The sequence below is a fragment of the Phyllostomus discolor genome, chromosome 5 (genome assembly GCF_004126475.2).
Source record: "Phyllostomus discolor isolate MPI-MPIP mPhyDis1 chromosome 5, mPhyDis1.pri.v3, whole genome shotgun sequence".
NCBI lineage: Eukaryota > Metazoa > Chordata > Mammalia > Chiroptera > Phyllostomidae > Phyllostomus > Phyllostomus discolor.
In genome coordinates, this window is record NC_040907.2 from 67,580,715 (window position 1) to 67,607,307 (window position 26,593).

Below are 26,593 nucleotides of genomic sequence, written 5' to 3' on the forward strand. Positions count from 1 at the left end.
CACATGTGCCCCAACTTGGGACCTGGCCCACAACCCAGGCATGTACCCTGACTGGGAATCGAATTGAAGACCTCAAGTTTTGCAGGACAACGCCCAACCAACTGAGGCACAACAGTCAGGGCTACTTCTTGCGTGCGTGTGCGAGAGCTCGCACGCAACACACACACACACACACACACATATATCTCGCACAAACTTTTAAATTGCAAGCTAATTATGTTCTTCATGTCATCAGCCTTTGCTATTCCAATGACCTTATTTAAAAAAAAATCTATATATATAAAAAAGAACAGAAAATAAGGACCTCTAACAGCTTTATTAGCTGTAATAATATGCATTATTTATAATTACATATTATAAAGTACATATAACATGTAATTATAACAAAAACTTTAGTTTTGAAAAATGTTTTATTCAAGAATTACATAATTTCAAATATCTTCCAAAATAGTTTCCTAGACTGCTACAAAAGAAAGCAAAATTCAATAAGAAATTTAAATCATTAAATATGTTTTACTAGTATATACATACATAAAGCCAAGCAATTAACAGTTAGCCCTGGAATGCGTACCATGTCTTTTGTTTTTCCTTATTAAAGGCTCAATCCAGCACTTCATATAGCCTATGTACAACAGGTCGAGCTCAGTGACCACAAGAGTTTTCCATTAGCTGCCTCAGTTTATAACTGTGGTAGTTTGTCAACAGGGGTATCAAACTTGAAGTCTGTAGGAAACAGATCTGGGGCCCGAGGATAGATCAGCCTGTAGGACTGTCTGATTGTAACATCAGCAACACCAGCAATATCTCCAATTTCTAAAAGACAAAAATCAAAATATTAAAAGTATAACTTCCATCCTACTGCTTTCTACTACCTGAATTTCAATTTCTGGAAGAAAGTTGTATAAAGTGCCAAAATGAAAAACAAAACCAAAACTTCCGATTTTTAAAAACTGGTAACAGAATTACATACTAAAAGTCGGAAGCAGGGCTAAAGTTAGTAACAGCAACGGTGGTAGTACTTATGGCCTCCAAGGGTCACCACGCCAGTACTAACAGTTCTACTATGTGTGACACGTTTGACCGGTGCTCAGGGTAGAGCACTGTGAGCGGTAACCACTACACTGGTCACTGTGTGTGAACTGACATCTCCTTTTCCTTCACAGTAAATCTTGTTGAGGATCCCAGAAGCAACCTGCGAGTGCAGTCTTGGGAAGACGCTTTATCATTTGTGTTTGTTCTCTCCCAGCTAACTTCTGTTAAATGGTTAAAACCAAAATGGAATCCCACTCTAAATATTGTTCTACAGCTTCTTTTTCCTACTCAGTACACCAGAAACCATATAGCTGTGTATTATAACAAAACGTGTGTTTCTCACTACTGTCAATATAGTTAAGCACACACTGAGTGCACACGAGGACTGTTCACATGTTTTTTTCTGCAGTCTCTTACATAATCCCAGCAGTGGATACATTTTAACCCTTCAAAGTTATCACTTTTTTCCTTCTTTTTATTAAAAGAAGTCTGAAAGGACTACCACTTGCCATATTTGGTTAGTTATAAATACCCAATTAAAGCAGATTTTTTAAACATACCCTTCAATAGAAATTTATTTTACCACTCTTTCACAGTCAGTGCAAATGAGTGAGGTTCTGTAGATTCTCAGTGTGGATGCCTGCCATCAGTGTGCAATGAACTGATTGTAAATTTCCCTTTCATACATGACATCATTCCATACAGAGATACTGATGAATGTCAGCTATGTGAACATAAACTGGCTGCTAGGGAGAAAAAGGCCTTAAATTTCAATGCAACCGTTAATGTACAACACAAGCAGAAGAAAGTGCAAAGATAAACATTTCTCTGTTGTTGATTAGAATAAATTTTACAACTAGGAAACAAAGTAAGGACCATCTGTGCCTTGCTTTAGCTTATAAATTCTAACAGAAGACTCAAAATTTCCTCAGGAAATATGAGTGAAGCCCAAAGACAATCAATAATGGCACGTTTAAATAACTAATGGTTGGCTGCTTCTTTCTAATCGTTCTTCTATGTAATTTACTTTCACTAATATAGAAACATTGCCTAAAGCTAGGGGGAAAGGCTGTTCTGAACTGGGTTTATAAAGTTACTGCAGCAAGTAACTTCTCTACCACACTTTAAAATTTAGAATTAACTGCTCTTTTCTTCTTTATAAATCTTTTTGAGCATAACAGAATGAATCCATGTTTGTAAATAGATTCACTTTAATACTTCTGTTTGAAAAGAAAATTAAATTCAAACACAGCTTTAGAAGGTGGGAACTACTTATGCCAGTATTTTCCTTAAGAAACAGAATTCTGTCCTAAAGGAGAAAGAGGACAGACAGGCCTTGCAGAATGTTTCAGCTTGATGGCCAGGCAGCAGGAAACTAAGCATGGCTTTCTCCCACCAAGATTTAAAAAGCTAAGTTTTTTTGAGGAGGGGACCCTATTCAAAACAAGCAGGAAAATGTAGTGGCGGGGGGCAGGGGGGCAGGACAGCGACGTCTACAAATTGAAATAAAATAATTCAAAGGGGAAAAAAGTTAAGTCTCTACAAAGGGTTATACCTCCAAACATTTTTATTTATGAGCCACTTAAAAGGGAAATGCTGTGTATATTTAGTTTTGATGCTAAGGGGATCTGCCTTTTAAAGGCGAGCTCTGGCTATTCACCTGCTTTGCACTCAAATGGAAACACAATTCAGTACTACAGCTGTCACTGTGGCAGCTCCCTCTCCTACCTTTCTGGGTCCTCTTCTCAGCTGACGCCTGCGAGGCCATGTAAATAGCGGCTGCCGCCACCGATATCGGGCTCCTTCCAGGAACCAAGTCCAACTCCACCGCTTTACGGGCTATATGTGTAGCTGCCATCTGCACTTGTTTGGGAAGACAAAGGTTGGAACAAAACCTGGACATGAAGTCCCCAGTTGTAATCAAATCCACACTGGTTTCCAAAGCTTTCAAAATAAGTTTAAAACATCGACCAATTTCTTTCTTAGAAATGCGTGATACGGCACATATTTCTAAAAAAAATAAAAATAAATAAAATAAATCACAAGTCACATAGTTCGTTTTAAAATCTATCATTCCAGATTACAAAATACATTCTAACAGCAAAAAATGTCTCCATAATACATACTTCCCTTAGAGCTTGAAATTTGTTGTATAATTTAAATGTTTATCAAACTTTAAAGAGTTTTTTCCAAAGTTAAATGTAGATCTTAATATTTCAAAAATTAACATCTCTGAAGTTTTAATTTATGCAACAAGTTTATTCAACCAATCAGAAACTTCTTTGATATCTATATAATTACTTACCTATAGTAAGTAAAATATCAAGGAGATGAAGAAAATACTCAAGCTAAATAAAGAATGCTTCTCAAGCTACACCATGCCCATGTACATGCCATCCCTGCAATTATAGGCTACAGCAGGAGATTAAATACAAGCCCTGTTAGTCTGAAAATCCAACTACCAAACACTTTCAAAATAAATTTAACAAAAGCTGTAGTTTTAGCTGTAATGAAAAAGATGATAAGGGTCACTGCCTCTTCATAGTGACATATGAAAATCTAAAACAAACACTCATAGATAAGGGTAATCATAGTCTTAAGAAAAAATGAAGTTTGGCAGCTAAAGTCAGGTTAAGTCTCATAGCAACACTGAACAGGTTGTCAGGTATTCATGGGTAAACTGCAAAGTAGGGGAAAAATACGAGTTCTCTCAAGGCATCTAACTTAAGTGTGAAAGTGCAAATTATACAACTCAAGGGACACAATTTCACTGATGCATTCTAAGGCTTACTCCCTCGCTTGCAGAGACCCGGCTGTAAGCAGAAACTCTTTTCCAGGAAGCACATTTACAGACTTAGTGCAAAGTCCCACTCTGGCTTACTAACTGGCCTCAGAACTTAAAAAGCACTATTACTCGGAAGACCTCACTACAAAGAACACAGGGCTTGCATGGATTAAAATGATTTTATACAAGAAAACAGCCTGAAGAGAACATGGTCAGTAAGAGCACAGAATGAATTCCTGTCAAGGAACAAAGCAGTGGGCATTTTTCCTTAGGTGGCTTACTGTATGTAAGCACAAAGACACGACAGAGCTACCTGGTATCAAAGCTGCTTGACTCTGGTCTCGCACTTTAACATGGCATAAATAACTCTATCTGTGCAACTAACTGCTCACCTTTAAATGTCCTGGGGACCCCCTCTTGTCTGCAGGCAATATAGAGACAAGCAGAAGCAATAGCATCATTAGCTCTTCCCTTCAGGCTCTTCTGTTCATACACTTGCTTGAATAAATTATTTGTTCGATCCTTCAAAGCAGAGAAACTAAGTTTAATTAACTCCAGGCCACTTAATTAGATGAAGTACCAAAATTCCACGTGTTCATTAAATTATGCAAAGTCAATGCCAGAATGGCTTAACGGAGCTAGACAGGTACTCACAACTATATTTCTAGGGAGGTTGATTCTGTCTGCCATGGTAGTGATTTCCCTGAATGCATTCATCATTGCCCGATCAGAACTACTCATTGTTCGCCGATTCTGGTATTTAGAATTGCCAAATTCATCGAAACTTGCAGCTCCTGTGCCCTATAAAACAAGGTTTTATTACTTTATATAAAAAAATTGGAAAACCTAAATGAACAATTTCTAAGAAAACAACTTACATGACTCCACAGGCCCAAGAAACCTACCCTGTTTGCAACCTCCCTATTCCTGAACAGAGAAAGTGCTGGGCTAAAGTGGCTTTAGAGATGTTTTCTATCAAATACTTTAACTATAAGAATATCTATTATTTTGGGGAGGGCTGGGGGGGTTGGGCTGGGATGGGAGTAAAAGACAGAAAACTGTACTTGAACAACAATTAAAACAAAATTGAAAAAATCTATTATTTGAGAATATAATCATATACATTATCATATTAATAAACCCAAAGGGAAAACTCAACTGATCATCTCCAAAGGTGTTAGAAAAAGGCAAGTAAACACAACTCAAAATTCGCTTTATAAAAAATCTGGTAAAATACTAAAAAGTGGGTACTTTCTCTTATTAGAAAATCACCATCCCAGGCCTAAAGCCAGCAATGGGATTGAGACAGACACATTTGCAACGTTACCTTAGAGTCAGAAGACAAAGGCACCTCCTACCACCACCGCTTTGTAATACTGCTAGAAAACTAGCCAATATAATGTCACTGTAATTACTTTGCATAATTATCTAAATTATATTACTATGATTATATTAAAATTAGGCAAAAAAATCTAGAATGGAAAAGAAAAACTATTTGCAGATATTATCTTTGTCTACCTACAATACTCAAGAAAATCAATTAAAAACTGCTATGAATAAGAGAATTCATTAGAGAAGACCAAAATTAATAAACAGAAACCAACAGCTTTCTACATGTAAATCAACCAGTTAGAAGACAATGAAAGAAAAGCATTCCAATGACAACAACAAAAAAGATATCTAAGAAACAACTTAAGAAACATGTAAGAACCTTCATGAAAAATACTTGAAAACATCTCTTACAGGATACATACGACCTAGGGAAAGGCATAACCGTTAGATAGGAAGATTTATCAAGAAGTCGTCAATTTTCCCTAAGTAAGTTTGCAAATAAATGTAACCAAAATCTCAGTGAAAATAACCAAGTTTTTTGTGGGTTTTTTTTGTTTTTATTAAACAAAGTGGTTCTTTAAGTGGAAATGACTAGTGAAGAAAATGTTGAAAAATAAGAGCAATGAAGGAGGGCTAAGATTACCAAGTTTTAAAACAGTGTGGCACGGCATTTGACTAAGGATAGAGAATGGACAGAAAGTCCAGAAATGCTCCCCAATATTGTGTCGGCCAAAAAGTTCATTTGTTTTTTTCTGTAAGATGGCTCTAGTAGCAACTTAGTTGTCTTGAAGCTCATTTGAAATAATTTTGTTAGATTGTATCATAACAGTTGTCATATTAGCGTACATTTAAAAAATTTTTATTACGGTTGATGAATTTTTGTGTAGCCATTTTAATATTGAAGAGGGAAGAAAAAAAGTGACACTTTCAGCATATTATGCTTAATTTCAAGAAAGGTAAAAATGCAAGTAAAATGCAAAAAAAAAAAAAAAAGATTTGTGCAGTGTATGGAGAAGACGCTGTGACTGATTAATGTGTCAAAAGTGATTTCCGAAATTTCCCGTGGGAGATTTCTTGCTGGACGATGCTCCACGATCAGGTAGACCATTTCAAGTTGAGAGTGATCAAATCAAGACATTTGTTGAGAACAATCAACGTTATACCACTCTGGAGATAGCTACATATTCAAAATATCCAAATCAATAAAATTGTGGGTAAAAATGAAAAATGTCTTTTATTTTACAAGGAAAAAACCCCCACAAACTTTTTGGCTAAATCAATACATTAAAAAATTTAGTGGAGTTGATGCTCGAGTAAGCCAAGTTTGAACTGTGCAGGTCCACTTAATACGTGGATTTTTTTCAATAGATACATATAGTACTGTAAATATGTCTTAAGATTTCACATTTTCTTTTCTCTAACTTAATTATAATATACATAACATACAAAATGTGTTAATCAACTCTTTATATTATTGGTAAGGGTTCTAGTCAACAGAAGGCTATTAGTAGTTAAGTTTGGGGGAGTCAAAAGTTAGGTGTGGATTTTCAACTGAGCAAGAGGTTGATGCTCCTAACCCATGTTGTTCAACGCTCAGCTGTATATGATAAATGTAGCATTAAAAAAATTCTTTCTTTTTCGCCAGGCAGGCATAAACCACTTTCAGAGGACACCGGATAAACTTATAATAGTGATTACTTGTTTCTGACAAGGAAAAGAGGGGTTGCAGTGGGAACTGAGAGAGTTTGGGGACCAACGATGAGGAAAATTTACTGTGTTATTTTTACACTTTTGTTTTTGAGCCATGTTATTCCCCAATGGAAAAAAAATAAACATTAAAAAATGTTGCCATGTCCATTAGCTGCAATCTTACATCTGAAAATGTCCTTAGTATATGTTTTTTCCCGGTCTGTAAGACTATATAGGCAAATGCAAAAATCACCTAAAGATATTTCTGAATACTGTAATCTTTTTAACCTAGTATACACCATGTTTTTCAAATCTGATGTAATTTATAGAGCATGAAAAAATAATTAATGACCTGCTTTTTCAACTGTATTAAAAGTAGACTATGTATTAGTATAGATTAAGTACTAAAATAGTATACATTTCCTTTGGAATAATGTCAGTACTATTTACCGTTTAGATACCAGAGCAAAAAAGGGCCAGGTTGGTAGGAAGACTATGCTACTGTCTTACATAATAGCTGCTATCATTAACTGAACACACACTACACATTGTTATAAATACTCTATGTATATTCCCATGTAACCCACAATTGCTATGAAGAACTACTATTCTCACTTTACTGATAAAAAATGTGAAGCTTAGGTATTTTCAATACTAGAAAATATGATATATTGAGCTCCAATTTATCTTATAGGTGGTATAAAGAGAAAAGACATTACTAATGTTCTAGGAACATATCAATATAAATTCATAGAGACCATACTATGTTTAATTTAATTTTTGTGCAAAATGTGCTTCATGAAAACAAGGGCCTGATTTTGATCTGTTGGCCTCCCATTTAAGATGGAAGCAATGGATAAGGCAACCATCAATCACAGTGGTATTACTGGCAAATCTCACTCTCAGGCCAAGATTCCTCACTGACACTTTTGCAAATTTCCCAAAATCCCAGGTCTTTTGGTCAGGCCCCACTTGATATTACCTTGCCAATCATTGTAGACAAATCTCCATCACTCAGAAGAGGATTCTGAGAATCTCCAACTCGAGATGGATCTTTTGTTGCTTTATCATTGCTGAAAGTTCTCCATTCAGATCCCACATCAATAACCCGGTCGCCTATGAAAGTAAGCACAAGTCTGAACAGTCTTGTCAAGACAGGGTTTACTTAACACCATCTAAAATGACCAGCTCAACTCTTTTATTCCCAGGAAATCTGCACATGGACATCTGAGCTCCTGAGTATCGTGTCTCAGACTCTGTCCACAAGCATCCCTTCGATCATCATGCCAATCCGCTAATAACCCTCTATAACACATTATGCTATCATCAGTCATATTCTAACTCTTGGAAGAAAGAAGAATTAAAGACAAATAACAAAATAAACCTATTCACATGTGGTGCAAAGATAAAGTAACAATGATCCTGAACAAAAGTTTGCACGAAATGTGCAACAGGCAAGGGAAAAAAGAGAAAACACTTCACAATGATACCAGTATCAATGTACATGGTTTAATATAAAAATTACCAAGTTTTCAAGGGAAAAGAACTAAGCTTACACCTATATTTTAGTATGTATATGATGAAAAAATATTTTGACCAAATCATTTATAAAAAATAAACTTGAAGCCTAGAATCAGTGAGAAAATACCAAGTAGGCAATTTTTTTCCTTTTTAGGTAGTGACTAAGTATGTCACGCCAAGAAATCAGACATGAATGGATCCTGTTAATTACTGCTTTCGGGGAAATGCTCAATGGCTAGTAGACAAAGATTAACTGAAGCAAAATGTTCAGACAAACTGAACATCTGCATATCTACTCACTGTGCCCTTTATAAATGTTCTCTTTTAAAGGCAGGTGTCACTTTTATGCCACTTTAGAAATAAAATTAACCTGCCTACAATTACACACGGCTAGAACTGAAATGTGCATCAAATTCCAGAGTCTGTTCTATACTGCGTTTGTGTTAAACATGAGCTTTTCTACCACCAACATGTGATAAAGAAGAAAGCAGGAACCAGACCATCTTCTTCTGTGCTTCTACAGAACAGGAGAAAGGAACAGGAGGAATCAGTTACCTCAGCACTTTAAAAAAATTCTGGTACTCTCAGTAAACTAATAAAATACTTAACTATGTGGGCTCTACCATTTGCTCCTTAGTCTTGGACAAATTACCTCATTTCTGTGCCTTTACTTTCTCAACTGTAAATCTCCCCAATAACTTCACATTTTAAAGATGTAAAGATTAAAACAGCAGACTAATACAGATATACTGTATGCAAAGTGCTTTAATAGCAGTTCAAATGAGTGCTTGATATTAGCTATTTACTGCTATGAAAATAAGATGGCAGATATTCTGACATTTCCCCCCCTCTGGTGGGGGAAATAAGGAGAAGCACCTTTTGTAAAAGATTAATCTCCACATTTCACTTTAAAAGTATCAGAGTACTTTGCTCAGATATTTAAAGAGGCAGGCAAAGAACAGAAGGAAAGAAATCAATGTAGACTGTGCTAAACCTTCTGAACTATTTTTATATGGTACAGTAATTAAAATGCTCATAAACAGCACAGATATCATAATCTAATGGTCTGTCATAAATAAGCAGGTACATACACAACAGAATGATTCCTGACAATTTTGGAAAAATTAGTTTTACTCTGAACACTCAAATCACTTGGAAGTAACCACACATTACTTGGACTATCAGGTATCCATGTCACAAGGGAACTGAGACCAGTGGCAGGGCCCCCATGGCCCTATGCAACAAGAATGACCAAGGAAACAGAAGCAGGCAGATGAGTTACAAGGCAATTGCACAGATTACGGATTGAGCAGTTGGCCCAAAATAAGGAGAAAAAGAAGGTTAAATGTATGGACTGTCATGATGAATTTGTCTGCTTTCTTCTCATAACAAACATTACTAATCTTGGAAAGCAATTATAATTACATAAATTAAGATTTTAAAAATTTACCTGAAAAATAACGTAAAAACCGTAATTGTGCACTGAAGCCTTACTACAATATCAAACTAAGCCCACATCTCAGAGAGCACTCTAAAGAGATTGATTTTTCTTCCTTTTGTAAAAGAGTAATACTTGTTTACTTAAAAAATACTGCCCTAGCTGATGTGGCTCAGTGAACTGAGTGCCGGCCTGCAAACCTAAGGATCACCAGTTCAATTCCCAGTCAGGGCACATGCCTGGGTTGTGGGCCAGTTCCCCAGTAGGGGGGCACATGAGAGGTAACCACATATTGATGATTCTCTCCCTCTCTTTCTCCTTCCATTCCCCTCTCTCTAAAAATAAATAAAATCTTTTTTTAAAAAAGTACATATGAGGTCTGTTAGGAAAAAGACCAGTCGTTGTTAGTATAATGACAACAGTTTGCACGACAGCAATGTAACCTGGCAGGCAAGGAGAGTGGACTGGAATGTGCATGTGTGAACAATGATGACTTCACTGTACTAGTCAGTGGGGGCGGTAGATGTCGAGTGGGCATGTGTACTGTGTGGCCATTGCATTCAAAATGACTGCGTGACTAGAGCAATGAATCTGCATCAAATTTTGCATTAAGCTTGAACATTCTCCTGTGGAAACTCCTCAGATGATTCAGAAGGCTGCTATGGGCAACTGGTGACTGGCAGCTTCATCACAACAATGCCCCTGCTCATGCATCACATCTTGTGCAGTTTTTTGTTGAAATATCAAATCACTGAGGTGATTCAGCCCCTCTACAGCCCAGATTTGGTGGCCCTGTGACTTCTGGCTTTTCCCAAAACTAAAATCACATTTGAAAGGGAAGAGATTTTAGAACATTGTTGAGATTCAGGAAATTACGGCAGGGCAGCTGATGGCAACTAGGAGAACTGTGTGAGGTTCTAAGGTGCCTACGTTGAAGGGGACTGAGGCGTCACTGTCCTATGCACAATATTTCTTGCATCTTTTATCTTCTTCAATAAATGTCTTTTTCATAGTACCTGGCTGGATATTTTCTGGACAGTCCTTGTTGTATACAAAACAAAATAACCTGTATGCTCAATACCCAGAGGCAACCACTATAAATGTTTTGATTTTCCCCCAAATTAAAATTAGATCACATTGTGTTTGCTGCATGACAAGATCTTTTCATTAAATTTGTATTTAAACATCAAAGCAAAATTTTTTAGATAAAATTTAACCCTTTAAAAAGCATCCAGTAATTAAAGTGATACTACAATGTCTCCACACACTTATGTTTTCAAAGAAACAGAAGTAAATCTAACTTTTTCACAGTGAAATAAAAACCCGAACATGTACGAAACAAGAAACACCTGCAGCCTTCAAATTTGGAGTTATTTACCAAATTTTAAGTTAGAAAAAGAAAAGAAAATAAGCCCTGGCCAGGTGGCTCAGTTAGTTGGAACATCATCCTGTACATCAAAAGGTCTCTGGTTCGATTCTGGTCAGGTACCTACCTAGATTGCAGGTTCAATCTCAGGTCGGGAGCATGCAGGAGGCAACCCATCAATGTTTCTCTCTGCCCCACCCCCCATTCCTCTCTCTCTCTAAAATCAATTAAAAGTAAATAAAGAAAACCATACCCTTGGGTGAGGATTTAAAAAAAATATCAAATGTCATAATTACCTTGTAGTATTTTAATTAACACAATAAATGTATTAAGAGAACAGTGCAAATGAAAAGGCAGACAGTTATGCTCACATCTTTAAATCCCTAGAAGTCTCAAGTATTACTTAGCCAAGATGTCTCATTTTTTGCAGCATTTTCCTTTTGGTCCAGAGTAACTTACTGTGAGTTTCTTTTACTGCTTGCTTTATAAAGCCTAATAAAAGACAAGATGAATTGGGGAGGGTGAAATCTGGCCTAGGGTATTATAAATAGAAAATCAGAACTAAGTAGTGATGTAATTTTTCCACATGTGTGGGAACAGTCTACATGACTCATTCAACAATCTCTGGTGTGTGCCAAGAGCCATTGCCTCTTTTTATATTTTAATGCTCAAAACAGCACTTACAAGAAATAAACTTTCCAAAATAACTCAAGTAACAAACATGAAACTACAACTAGACCATCAGATTAAGTATGTAAGTAAGAAGGAATATAGCAGACCATTTAGAAAAAAGTCATAATACATAAAGGATATTCATTTGGAAAAACACCTAAGTGAGGTGGCATTTAAAAAATTACTCTGGAAGGAAGAAAACTGCAATACAGGTATTTTAAGTGTAAATGTATAAGGTGGCCATAATGTTTGGGTATATTCATCTTCTGACAAAGCTGCCTGCCCAGTAGCACGTGTACACACATACCCACAATCTCACACACCTTTTAATGTTCTAGAAAGGAGAAACATGGATTTAGAGGGAGACACAAAGGGGTTTTCTCACTTTACCATGATCCTGACATCACTTCCAAATGTTCTATAATGTGCATGTACTAACCTTTGATAACTGCAAAAATAACTTAAGACTTAGTTAACTGGCTGCCGCTGGAAGAGAAAGTCTACTGAATAGGATGTTTTGAGGCCAATCACTAAAAACTAGGGAGCATTAGAAGGAAGAACTGCTGCTCTCAGTCCATACTTGGAAAGGTGGAATTGTGATGCTGGGGACATACAATGGTGCCCAAGAGGGAGAGAGTGACCTACGTTTTTGTTCCCGTTTCACTCTGAGTAGAATGGGTTCAACCTGTCTGGAGCTGAATTTCAGTACTAGCCTGGAAATCTTGTATGTGGGTTATAGTATTCTTGTGTTTCTCTGGTGTTCTCCCCAAGCTTTACTATTTGAGTATCTACCTTTTGTGCAAAGAAAAGTACCATTTTTTCTTTGTGGTCCAATACCCATTCGCCTTCCATAGTCAATAGAAATGACAGTGGAAGTAAGATCTTCTAGAGGGGCAAGTCCCACTCTGGACCACAGTCTGAATCTGCCCACCAGACCACAGTAAAAGATTGTTAATTTTTATCATTATCTTTTTTAACCACTCAGTGTTTTGTAAAATTAACATGTCAGAAAGTCTAAACATAAAGATGTATAATAGCTAAAATAATGCTACTATAACATACGACTACTCCTCCCTCCATCTATAGTCTATGATCTTTAACACTCTGATCAAGTTACCCACCCAGAAAAGCAAACACATCCATCATATGTACTTACGTATTACACACGTACAGTTTTCAATCCATATATCAGAGTGGTAGGTCTAGAGTATTAACTAAGATATTTTATCATATCTAAAGAGAAAAAGTTTCATCTCTTTCAAGAAATTGAGAGTGCCAGCCAAAATCATTCATACCTCTTGAAAGTGGTTCAACTACTTTGGCACCTACCACCTTATGATTTGGTAATTCCACTCAAATATCTACATACAAAAGTCTCACACAAAAATGTTAATAGCATTATTCCTATTAGCTAAAAAACCTGAAAAACAACCCAAATGTCCATCAACAGTGAAATGTATACAACAGAATGCTCCTCAGCAAATAAACTACTGACACATTTCAAAAATACTACTTCTAAGCCAAAAAGCACATCCTCTATGATTCTATTTATATAAAGTTCAAAAACAGGTAAGATGATCTGAGGCCAGAACTCAGTACAGCGGTTGCTGTTGGGTAGGGGTGAGGGGTGAAAGTGACCGGCTAGGAAGAGGTGTAAGAAAACACCCGAGGTAGAGGAAGTGGTCTACACACCTTGTGTGTTGGTTATACCAGTATATGCAATGTCAAAACTCAAGCAGTAGATTTGAGATCTGTGCATTTTATTGTATGCAATTATAACTCAATAAATTAAGAATCAAAATCATCCTGACCAAAATACTGTTGATTCTGAATTAAGCTTCACCAAGCCTGATGTTTGGGGAATGACGGCATAATTATTATCAATCTTCTTGGCCAAGGAACTACACTCTTTCTTTCTTGTTTCAGATTATATGTACTTCACATTTAAGACTAGAACTATTATTTTTCTGTTAAAAGTCTCATTTTCTAAATCATAAATGCGGTGATATTTTATATGCTTAGATCCAACCACTTTTAAAATGTTATTAACTCAGTCATAGCCCCTTCTACCATTCCCATGATATCTCAAAGAACCTAGGGCTACTGTATACTCTTAACAGAAGTCTGGCATTAAAAATAATTTTGAGGGGGAAATTTTTGAGAATTATGATCAAGAGACAAAGAAACACTATTAATAATATAGCCAGTCTCAAAAATCATAGTTTATATTCCTATAATGTAAATTAGGTAAGAACGCAAACTGAATTATCCCTTAGATACAAACCACATTGTGGTTAATTTCCCAGACTGGCCCATAAAATAGATCCTAAAAAAATAAAACAAACAAAAACCACCCTATATAAATCAACAGTGTAATTACCACTTGGAAAAGTTTGTAAAGAAAAATGCATTGTAAGTTCCATCCCTGACTACCTGAATACGCCTTGCTTTTCCTTGACTACAGGCAGCTGTGCAGCAGCAACAGGTTCTTAGCTAAGGAGCTGTGGCTCTGGGGAAGGTGTATTCTAACTGTGGTGACAATAAATTTAGTCATTCATATACTAATACTTGCAGGCCTCTAACTATGGCACATGTGCCTTTTTCCCTCTCCTCAGAATGACTTTCCCTCCATTAACCCTTACTCATTCTTAATGATCTTTCAAGGTGAATTCAACAGCAATTTCCCCAGGAAGTCACCACCTCATTCCTTTGTATTCTCACCACATTTGGAAAACCAGTAATAGAGCTCTTAACATGCTATGTTCTATTAATTTAACCTCCTCCCTTCCACATACTAGCTAAACAGTTGTCCCAGAGGTTGCTTACGGCATCTCATCTTTCTACCATTCTCTCTGACCAGCACAGTGCTTCACAGAAACATGTAGCAGAAAAACTGACAGCTTTTTAAGTCCTACAACCTGAATTTAAGTAGCTCTGTCTACTTACTAGTAGTATCTAGTAATTAAGATTACTAGATGCAGAATCTTGAGCTAATTACCTAAGCACTGCAAGCCTCAGTTTACCTTTCTGTAAAATAGAAAACTACCTCAAAGAATGGTTAACTGAGTAAAATTAGTAAGTCTCATGCTTACAAGAAAGCAGCATCTAATTAAAAATTTGGAATTAGGTAAGGAGGCTGTCCAAGCCAAGCAAGAATTTTGACAGTGAATACAAATATTCCTCAATTTAAAAATTTACCTTGGTCAAATTGAACTAAAGCTGTATTTGTCCCTTTAGGAAATACTGCTGATGCGAATGTAAAGGTGATACCCCAACAGTCTCTACGACACAACTGCAGCATTAAATATGGCAGACCCACAGCAGTCACTCACACATATGTCACAACTGCCTTGCTATGAGAATGGCACCTCAGACTTAGAATCACCCTCTTTTTCTACAAAGTTAACAGAAAGGTCCACTTGTATTTCCAAATTATGTATCACTGAAACTTCATACTAAAATTATACTACATATTTTATGCATATCTCAATTGATTCTAACAATTCCTAACAATTATAAGATGTATTGTACCTGTTCTGTCTTATCCCCCAGGTGGTGAGAGGAACTTATTTCACACTTATATAAAGTAAGGAAATTAAACTTGGTGAGATTATGTAACTTGACTATAGCTTTTAATTAGTAGAGCCACTCCTGGACTCAAGGGCCACTGACTCCTGGTTATACACACAAGATATCTGCTCTACAGGAATTTGTAGTCTGGGTCTACAGACATAAAAAGTATGAAAATAAATATTAAAAAATCTAAAAATACAGAACATCTTGAAGACTGGTAAATTGTCAAGTTAAGAGTATAGATTTGTGTTTCTTAATATGATGTATGACTTGAGCTAGAATTTCTGGAAGAGAAACCTGGAATCTGTTAAAACACATTTCCCAGTTGATTTTTTTTTTAGGATTCAGTTCCAGCTCATTTTATTTCCTTCTTAAAAAAAGTTATTTACAGAAGGTCTATATCAACAACACTCTGACAGGCAGTGAACTTGACATGACTAGTCACAGCTGATTCTTAATGCACATGCATACACTCATGTTTCAGGCTCACTGGTATAAACAATACCCAGAATGAGCTTAAGAGGGAGCGGTCAAATGCACTCATTTATTCTTTCAAGTCTACCTAAGCTATTTTCTAGTATTTTCCTTAATTGTTCTTAAGAACAATGAAAGAACTCAGTTTTAAGTGGTACACAAAAGTGGCTTCAACTGGAAATGATACCACTAGTTCAAAACACCATCTCAGGCCCTGGCTGGCGTAGCTCAGTGGATTGAGCGCGGGCTGTGAACCAAAGTGTCGCAGATTCGATTCCCAGTCAGGGTACATGCCTGGGTAGCAGGCCATGACCCCCAGCAACTGCACATTGATGTTTCTCTCTACCTCCCTCCATTCCCTCTCTAAAAGTAAATAAATAAAATCTTAAAAAAAAAAAAAAAACCCACCTCATTGTGAAATTCTAATTGTAAAAGTCATGATAACCAATTTCATGTTTTAACAGCTATTTCAGCAGGTTACTAACCTAATGCTTTTCTGACTATAAGCCAACATATAAACAATGTACAAAGTAAAATTTATATACAAATTGATGATCTAAATATGATTATACTGCCACCTAGTGCCCATTTTATAATGAGACACAATTACACTGTTACGATTTGGGGGGAAACCCACAAAGAAAGAGTGCTGTTACAGCCAATAGTTTCATGGTAGAAATGACAAAACTTTGCTGTAAAAATCAGCCCTATTTTAGAGATCACTACCAATATTTTAAAGTTTACTATATAGTGAGATAGCCAATCACAAATCATAACACATCATATGTTTAAAATAAAAATCCTATAATTCAAATAAAAAAGGGAAGTCTCTGCTGAGCAGAAAAAAACCCTCTAATTTTTATTGATGAAATTAAAAATATAATACAATAATAAATATAATGTTATAATACATACCTACTACTGAGAAGAATGGGAATTCTCTTCCTGGGAAATAACATTTCACTTAACTGGAATCCACAGTTAGTGTTCCCTATCATCAACATTGATTACAAATGTTCATTTGTCAGTGCTGTGTTAACAAGATTTTATGTATTTCATTTTTAAAAATACCCTTTTCACACAGATACGGTAAATACTGCCAATTACTGATATTAATCTATAAGCATATGATTTTAACTGAGTATATTCAGTGCTTGGTAGGTATTTATAGAATTTTATTACATTGGTCTGATATTTGCCTTTTATCATCACTACATTGTAGATTAATCACTTCCAATTGAAGGTTTAGTGGAAGCTACTTAATTGTACAATTAAACAGATCTTAGAAGATGAAAATTTCCTTTACATTTGTATCCAGGTCTAAAAAACGCTGATAAAAATATAATTTGAGTCTGGAAATAGATCTGCTGCAGATCTGTATGGGAATGAAGATCTTAGTTTTTGTTTTAACTTCTGACATCAATGAAAGTATATAAAATACTATATAAAGCAATTTAATATTACTTGTGATTCAAATGTTAGTTGCTATCAAACTGACTTTATCACAGCACTTAACATATAGGCAGTATTTTACCTTGCAATTCTACATTGAATTCATTAAGAAATATTAGCAAGTCTGAAGCAACAGCTAATTACTAAAGCCATTTGGTTTTTAATAGTAGTTGAAGACGGTACTAGTTCAGAAAGATTTCAATATTTCAACCTTGCCCTGAGCTTAAAAAGGAAAAAAATCACTAAAAAAAAAAGAATCGCTGGAAAACCTTGCTACTGCTAAGCAAATGAATTACTATGTGGTAGGGCAAATTAGGATATTCAGTTTCTATTTCTGAAAAAAATTCATAGAAATGATGGTAGTTAAGTCTATGAGACTGAAAGAAATCCACTATTGACACTATTGGATCAATAACAACACATGATAAATTCAAATCTTTTCTACAATGTATCTGCTGATGAAAAATGAGTAACTATAGGGTTTTTTTAATCTTATACTTGTGCACTCTTTGTAAATTTGTCCAACTAAGCCCTCTGCTCCTCATGTATTTTCACCACCATCAGTTATAATGCATCATAGCAGATTCCACTCCAGGTTGTACTGAACCAGTACTTTCGCAACTTCTTTGAAAATACTTTCTCCTGCGGCTGTCCCATGCAGTCACTTTAAACTCGGTAAACTCTACACTGACTCCTTGAATAAACAGCTCAACAGTAACCATGTGTTTAGTCATAAAGAGTCTAGGAAAAACACTTGAAATAATTTGACTGGTATTTTGAGTACTGATGCTACTCCCAATGTCAACTCTTCAACTGTTCTTGTTTAAAGGCTAACAGACTTAAGTTTATTTCCTCTGGACATATGTCTTCAGCTGCTGCAATCACACACAAATTAATTAACTCATCACTGATAAATGGCTTGCCCTGCTTGACCTACAAATGAGCCACTCAGAAACTTATTTTACCTGCAACTTTATCTTAATTCTTTCATTTTTCATGAAGAAATTCTGCTGTGATGAAATATTCTACTTTACATTTCCAAAATTTTCTGACCATTGTTTTCCTCATTTGGGAGTATTATGACAGCACTTTGGTAATCTCAATGTATATTGTATTCTTTTAGCACTGCTAAATTATCAAAGCATAATTAATACAATGCTTCACCATCTAATTCAGTAACAAAGTAACTCTATCCTTAAAAGCATGGCATTCAAAGTTGATTTTGTTTGTCTGACAAGGTGAGAATGCAATGGTAACAAATACAAATATGTTGCAGTATGGAGATATGCTTGGCTGGAGTTTTAACTGTATCAACTGGGATTTGCAGCAGTATAAAGTGATGACAGCAACATATATGGTTTCTGTTTCAACTACTAAATTCTGCTGTTGCATTATGAAAGCAGCAACAGACAATATATAAGCAAATGACTGTGACTGTATTCCAATAATCATTAATGAAGACTAAAATAGAAATTGATGTTTTCATGTGCTCAAAATATGATTCTTGATTTTTTCCCAACCATTTAAAAGTGTAAAAGCCACTCTAAGCACACAGGCCATACGAAAACAGGTGGTGGGTCGTAGTTTGCCAATCTCAGATTGAACTCATTTTATTATGAAAGAATGTAGGACTGAAATTTGGCTCCGATGCAGACTGAGGAGCTAGACTGACAGATTACCTAAACTTCAGTTTCCTCACCTCTAAAATGAAGACAATGTTAGTACTCACCTCACAGATTTCTCTCAGGATAAACTGAGCGAATCATTTAGAACAGTGCCTACTGTACACTAAGTGCAAAAGCTGTAAATATTTCTTATTGAGTATAATACAATTGCAAATGGATTCCAATTCTTATTAGCAACTCTGCACGATTTAAAATTCCCAGGGGAGGTCTGAGGCAAGCAGCCTACTTGGATGCATATTACAGATGTCCTCCAAGTAAACACATCCACGGTATATCAGCGTTTTGGTTCTTAAGTATTTCAAACTGCTCAGCATTACTCCTTTACTCAAACATGGGTACAACCACCCCCCATAAAAATAATTTTTAAATAGACCATCTTTATTCTAAAGTTTTGTTGTATGTCTAGATTAGTGAGCAAAAATAAGTAAAACTAATTTTAAGAAGTCATATTTTTGACAATAACTATACACTAGAACAACGTACATAAATCATTCCATATGAGCAAATGAAATCGCAATAAATCTTTTTTTTAACTAAAAGGCCTTTGATATGATTCAATACAGATATATTTTATACTCTGAAGTAAATCATATTTAAACCCACAAAAGTTAGATTACATCTATTATTTTATATGTATGTGTATCATCCTGCCATCCTCAAAGTCCCATCAAATACTGGGAAGGTGGGACAGGGGCTGGGTGGAGGTGGGCAAAGTGGGGGCAATGGGGACATCTGCAATGTCAATAATAAAAATGGAAAAAAAAAAAAGAACTCAGGAGACTGAGGGCCTTTTTTTAAAAAAAGATTTTATTTATTTATTTTTAGAGAGGGAAGGGAGGGAGAAAGAGAGAGAGAGAGAAACATCAATGTGCAGTTGCTGGGGGTCATGGCCTGCATCCCAGGCATGTACCCTGACTGAGAATCGAACCTGTGACACTTTGGTTCGCAGCCTGCGCTCAATCCACTGAGCTACACCAGCCAGGGCTCTTTTTTTTTTTTTTTTTGGTCTGGATTAGCTGTCTCAGTTTGATGTTCCCTCCTAACCAACATTATAAAACATAAGCATGTGAATTGACAATAAAATAGAGTATCACTGAATTATTTTACCCCCCCCCCCATTTTTTGTTTGTTTCACAATAAATATGAATTACCTATAGGGGAGAACAGTCAAAATGTATTCACTCAAAGTCTGGAAAACCCACAAAAGCAAAGTGTCCAAAATAGTGATTTTAGTTAAAACTCTAATAACTGCTTACCTACAACCAGGCCACATTCAGGACAGATCATATCACCAGCTCTGTAGTCCTCCACCAAAATCGCATCTGGATGGTTTGGACAGGTGACTCTTGGAAGAGCATCCAAACTAAGTGGGGGGTGTTGGGGGGGGGGGGGGAAGATATCTTTTAATATTCTCCCAATCAACATGTAACAACATAGCCTTTGAAATAGGAAAATTTTGAACACTTTTCCAACATTATATATTTATAATACATTTATGCTAAACTTTCAAAGTAAACAGCCCAGTTAAATTATTTTAAATTCTAGCTAGTTATTAGCGGGTAGATTCCACTGAAATTATTTTTTTAAGAACAGTTACTGGTTTGCAGACATGAAAAGAATTAAAAACTTACATAGAAAACAAGTTTTTTCCTCTTAACAGGTTACCAAGTTTTTAAAAAATGTTGATTAGCATAGAAATTGCTAGCCACCGTAATAACCTGTGATGTTTACCAATAACTGCCAAGTGTGTGCCCCTTGCCGCTAGATTTAGAACACCACACTAAACCTAACAGGTATATAAGAGGGTTGTAGATGTGGCTCTGCTTAAGACCTGATTATTTCATTTGGTGCAGACTCAGTTTGTTAGCAATCAAGAAATGGTACTAAAGCTGCCTTTTAATCTATTTGTGGTATTAATAATTTGCTCAATTATCTTACTTTGAAAATAAAGCAACTTTGGGAAGACACATCAGCCTTCAATGACCTGAGAGAATCCGTTTCAAAAAGCAACAAAGATATTTGGCATAGATTTAGAAATTATTTAGGGGGTATCACCTCACAATCACAAATGTTTGGTATCACTGGGAAAAAGTTGTTTTTTGAAGTTCACTTGAGACAGGAAAACCTTATGCCATAAAATAATGCTGAACTATAATAAAGATATATGAAGAAAAAAACCCAACCATAATCCAGAGATTTTTATATCCAGCAAAGCTGACTTTCAACAAAAAGACCATTGATAAACTGTTAACAACACACAAGAACTCAAAGAATATCATTTCTGTTAGCCCTTTCCCATGAACTTACTAGAGACTGAGTTTTACACACCCAATATGGCAGGAGAGACATCAATGTAAAGATCTGTGGTGAGCCACCTTTAGACACAACTTATATAAAGGCTGTATGCTCCAAAGATACAGGTGAAATACAACTGTAAAAGAATGAGGGCCTATATAAAAACTATTAACTACTCATACCAGTGGTAGTATAGGTATTGTTATTTTGAGAATGTTTTCTGTATTACGTGGAGTAAAGCAAATGTTTAATCACAGAAAAAATTCACTTGCAGTAATGCAGTAAAAGATTATGTTATGGCCACCACAAATATACATCTAAAAAACATTACCCATGTAAACAGGTATTTGGTTTTGGATAAAGTTTCTCATGCAAATAAAATTGAGAATGGTAATTCTCAAATAAAAGGCAATTCCCACTGGAAAACTGAAAAAATTTAGTCCCAAAATTTATATATTCAAGGTAACAAGAACATATGTTGATCTTTCCATTGAAAAATGGGGGTGTGGGGTTGGCTTTAATTCACATTCCATAAATTCCTACAGAAATATAGGAATTTCCTATAATTATAGGGAATATATTTTTGCTATATTTTTTATAGAAAAATATTTTAAGAAATTATGACAAATACTAAGAAAGCAAAAATTATGAAAAGCTACGTTGAAATACAGGAAAATGTTAGCAGAGTAATAGTAATTACAAATGCATAAAATGGGCAGCCAGGTGGCACACAGCATACAAAGAAATTGGTTGATGTATTTTGCACTCTTAAAAGGGAGACAGACTACCATGTAGTGTATACATATAAATGATAAAGAAACATCATAAAGATATGCTAACTGAAAAAAGTACAGATTTCATACAAAATTGGAGAAAGTATGAACTACAGTTATATGCAGTAAAATATGGGTGAATGAATACCAAAATGCTGATAAAAGAAACTAGACAGATGAACACATATGTCATTTACAGTACACTTAAAGCGGGCAAAACCACGCTATGGTGTTAGAAATCAGGATGTGGTAATGACTAAGTGGTTTTTGATTTCTTAACCTGGGCGGTAGGTCTGTTTATATGTTCATTTTGTAACTGAGCTGTGCACTTAAAATGTGTGTGCCAACTCCATAAAGGTAAAAGCAAGGCACCACTTTTACATTAGACTACTTTTTTTTTTGGCAGGGGTGATGTTTAGAATTATATGCACATGTTTGCTAAAGCACAGACTTACTGGGCAAAAACACCAAGAAACTGGGTACAATGACTGCTTTGGGGGAGAATTAGAAGGCTGGAAGCTAGGGGAGAAGGCAGACTGCTTTTCACTTTTCTTTTTGCTTCATAACCTATGTGTATGTGTTACCTATCCAAAATAAAGTGAAATCATGCTAGTTACCTTTTAAACAAATTACCCACAAGAGTAATACAGAAGAGAAACCACGAGGTGGGGTTGTAGGGAAAAGGAAGGGGCAAAAACAACAAGGAAGGAACGTGGAAATAATCACCCCTAGATTTAAAACAACTGATACAACCTAAGAAGCCAGATAATCCCAACCTCATTTTATAGCTAGAATTTACTGGGTGCCTACTGTGGGTCTAGTGCCATACATACAGTATTAATCTTTGAAGCAACCCTGCAAGACAGGCATCATCTCCACTTTAAAGATTTTTCTTAGAGAATGGTTTGCCTGAAATCACAGAATTAAGTGATGGAACTTAAATTTGAACTCACATTTGTGCTCTTCTCTGTGAAAAACCAGGCAGTTTCACAGCCTAGTAACTGTACATCTTCCTCAAGAAAAAAAAAAACAGCTTAAAGTAGAAATACTAACATTTACCTTTGTTCTCACTGGTAGAAAAATTCAAGAGATGAACAACTGCAATAACACATAGAACTGGACCTGTCTAGAAAAAATTTATTTCAAATATTTTTTTAACAAATGAAAAAAATAAAGGCACACAAAGTAAAGTGTACTTAGTGAATAAAGAATTTATGAAGTGAATTTACTACACTTATACTGTAACATTTCTTACAAATACAACTTCCTGTTCTTCACATGTAACAGCTGTGCCAAATATGCCCACCTTTCAGATCTGCTGCCACCAGAGACCCTAGGTTGTACTTAGGGTGCCTTTGGGGCACTGAAGTTCTCCATTTACCTACAAGGAAACCTTACCTGACAGAGCCATGCCCAGACAGAAAGAGCACTCAATCACAGAATTAGAATCAGTAAACACGCATGTCAATGACTTTACGAGTTGTTTTCAAACAGGCCATTAGCTAAAGCTGCCTCAAGGCCCCCCTTTTTAATAAATACAATAACACAAAATAGTAAGTCTTGCAAGTTACCAGAAAGGGCTTGGACTTCTCCAGCTTACTATTTGTGATAATGGTATTTATTCATTGGGAACTCAAAGGTACAGATTATAACAAGTTCAAAAATTTATGTCAGAGTTGCCTTCCAGAAGCTAATAGACCTAGTGTGACACTTTTACTACATTCTGAGTTAACCAGAGGACAACTTGTGGTAGCAAAAAATAGACATATGAGTCTCTATGCTGCTCTAACACTCATTTTGGAAAAGCCAATATTGGCATGACTCAGTTTACACTCATGCAAAAATACTAATACCTACTTCATAGTGGTCATGAGAAATCTAATTAGGATCTGCAAGCATTTTTCAGGTCACGGAACTAAAGGCTGTCTCTCTACGGGCACTACGGGCATTTCCCATAGAAGTGAGTATAATGCATTTTTAAAACACATTACAGTGACTGCCCAGCATATGTAAATAATTTTCTACAGGCAACGTTTTCTTCAGGAAAACGCAGGCGACGACCTTTGTAAAGAAATCTCTTACAAGGGGACTTTTCGAATTTTCAGAAATGCCTTAACTTCCATTCAGAGGGCCTTTGGGATAGTAAACCGTTTCCTCCAGGCTCACCAATACTGACGTCTCCAACTTTCTAGCTGTCAGCTTGACCGCGGCCTGGAACTAACCCTTTCCCGCTCTTAGCAAAAGAGGATTCACCGGCCCCTCGAGCTGATTGAACAGTAGACAGAAAAACAAGCGTAGAAAAAAAGACGGTTGGAATATCCGCAAAAGACGAGAAACTAGGGGCTGGGGACACAGGGACGCTCCCCCCTCAGCCAGCTCCCAGAGTGGTGCCTGGGTGAGATGGCGATCTAAGACCCTGGGGTGCTAACGCCGACAATTCAGTAACCCCTGCGACACCCTACAGCCCTACCGTTTGGTAGTGTCTTTGTCCGCCTCGGCCGGACACACTAATCGGCTCTCCCCGTATCTCCAGCGCGCTCTGCCCGTTGCCGCAGCCCCGGCGGCCGCCTGGCACGCCCCGCCCGCCCCTCAGCTAGCCGGGATCGGCCACACGTACTAACCGGCTGGTAGACGCCATCTTCACTGACAGCGGGGTTCCAGGAGGAAAGAAGAAGAACGACGACGACAACAACAACAACAAACACTTAGAGAGAACAGGAAGAGGTTGTGCCGACTAGACGCGCAGAGCCGGGCTTTTATAGGCTCACGCAGTCGTAATAGGACGCGGCTACGGATCGGGAGAGAGGCCAAGAAAAGGATGCCACGTGCTTTGCGTTTTCTTACTTTTCTAATCCGTTTCTGTAATTTGCTATATTGCTGGATGAATCAGCTGAACTACCTAGGAAAACTTTCAAAGGAACCCTACAAACGGGCTGCCACAGAGATACCGTAACTGGACTGAGGTAAAATACAAAGGCAACTTTAGCTTGGTGTTGGAGGCAAAACCCACACCCCCAAGGGCTAACTACTTGTCTCTTCACCCGGAAGTCAGTTACTTCAGTTGGACTGCAGTTTTTATTTGCCTAGAGGGTAATTCCACTAAGGAATTTGGAATGAAAAGAGAAATTCACTTAGATCAGGTAGGACAGGCATCGATTCAGGCTCTGTTATCAGTGAGCAAGCTCTGTATCCTTAGACACATCCCTTCTACTTTCGCTGCTAAGGGTAATAGTATCTGCCTTGTTTACCCTTTTAGAATTGGCAGGAGATTAAACAAAACGTTGAGTAAGACCTGTGCATCCTCTGTGGCAGAAAGATGTTTGGGCCCTAACCTGATTTTTTCCCCCCATGGCCTTTTGCAAATGTGGCTGATAGTTGAAGTTTAGAGAACTTAGCAAAACATTTAGATACCCCAGATTTATTAGCTGAGCTAACGTCAGAATAGTAATAGTAATACTAATAAAAAGAACACTACCACCACTTTGTTTAAGACAAACCACCCTTGAAAGAGGGTTGCTCCTGATTTCTATGGGGATGGGAAGTTAGAATATAGTGGCTACTTTGTTCATGTGGGCATGGGACTTAAATGCCACTGTTTTCTTGAAAGGTGGGGAAGATGCACTCCTTGGAAACAGAAAGTGGAAGACACAGGAATTAAGAACTGAAATCAGGATGGTGATGAGAAGGGTTTTTTTTTTCAGCCACCCAATCTGTAATTTAAAAACTTTACTATTATAGATGGGGGCAGCTGGTATTCTCCCCTAATACTTGGAAAAGCTTCAAAAATGCCAATTCACTTCACCTGTGCCAAGTGCAACCCAGAACCAGGACCAGGGTTGAGGGTGCTCCAACCCAATCAAGAAGGAAGCTGCTGTAGTAGAACACTTTGGTGTGGGAGAAGAGGGAGAGGAGGAGGGCAACTGGGCGCCTCTGGAGGATCAGGAATAAGGACCTACCAACTAGTGGATTCCTGGTAGGCATTCGATAATGTTTGTGGAAGAAATCATTACCGAAATTGAAACCCCAGAGGAAGGAAGCTGGGTAACCGGTTAATTTACTCCTGCCCCACCTGGAGAGTCACCTATCTGTCATAACCTAATTAGGATTTCTTTTATATTAAAATAAAACTAGCTTTGGTAGACCATTCTTCTTCCTTTGTTAGTGTAGCATTGGCAATTTATAAAGTATTTTCATCAACATTTTTCCTATTTAATCTTTGTATCTAATCCTGAGATTAAAACACACACACACACACACACACACACACACAACTGGGGTTTTATCACCTAGGAATCAATGACCCAGACTAGCATTTACCAGAACTTCTGGTTTGTTAGTATCATCACTTTTATTTAACTTATGTGAATTAATTAAAACATTTGATTAAATCGTATTTTAATTCAGTCAACTATTGTAACTTAAAATTTTATTTCATTTTTAATTTATCTTTACTGTTTTTCAATTACCATTTACTGTGCAGGGGGGGTCCACCTGCAAAGCCCCTGT

General features: G+C 36.6%; 1 protein-coding gene across 1 annotated transcript; it reads right to left on the reverse strand.

Annotated features, from left to right (window-relative positions):
* Window positions 1-301: 301 nt before the first annotated feature.
* Window positions 302-24,858, reverse strand: GTF2B (general transcription factor IIB). The gene is made up of 7 exons (XM_028513002.2): window positions 24,709-24,858; window positions 20,276-20,382; window positions 7,821-7,954; window positions 4,472-4,618; window positions 4,210-4,339; window positions 2,761-3,042; window positions 302-813 (listed from the first exon to the last, which is right to left on the reverse strand). The coding sequence occupies exons 1-7, from the start codon at window positions 24,723-24,725 to the stop codon at window positions 680-682; spliced, it is 951 nt and encodes a 316-aa protein (XP_028368803.1). The 5' UTR covers window positions 24,726-24,858; the 3' UTR covers window positions 302-679.
* Between the last annotated feature and the right edge of the window lie 1,735 nt (window positions 24,859-26,593).

Bases quoted from the DNA above. Each gene is read 5' to 3' on its own strand.
- GTF2B (XM_028513002.2), bottom strand. The intron at 4,340-4,471 runs GTGAGTACCTGT...TCTGCTTTGAAG, and splicing joins ACCTCCCTAGAAATATAGTT to GATCGAACAAATAATTTATT. The intron at 814-2,760 runs GTAGGAGAGGGA...TTTGTCTTTTAG, and splicing joins TGAGAAGAGGACCCAGAAAG to AAATTGGAGATATTGCTGGT.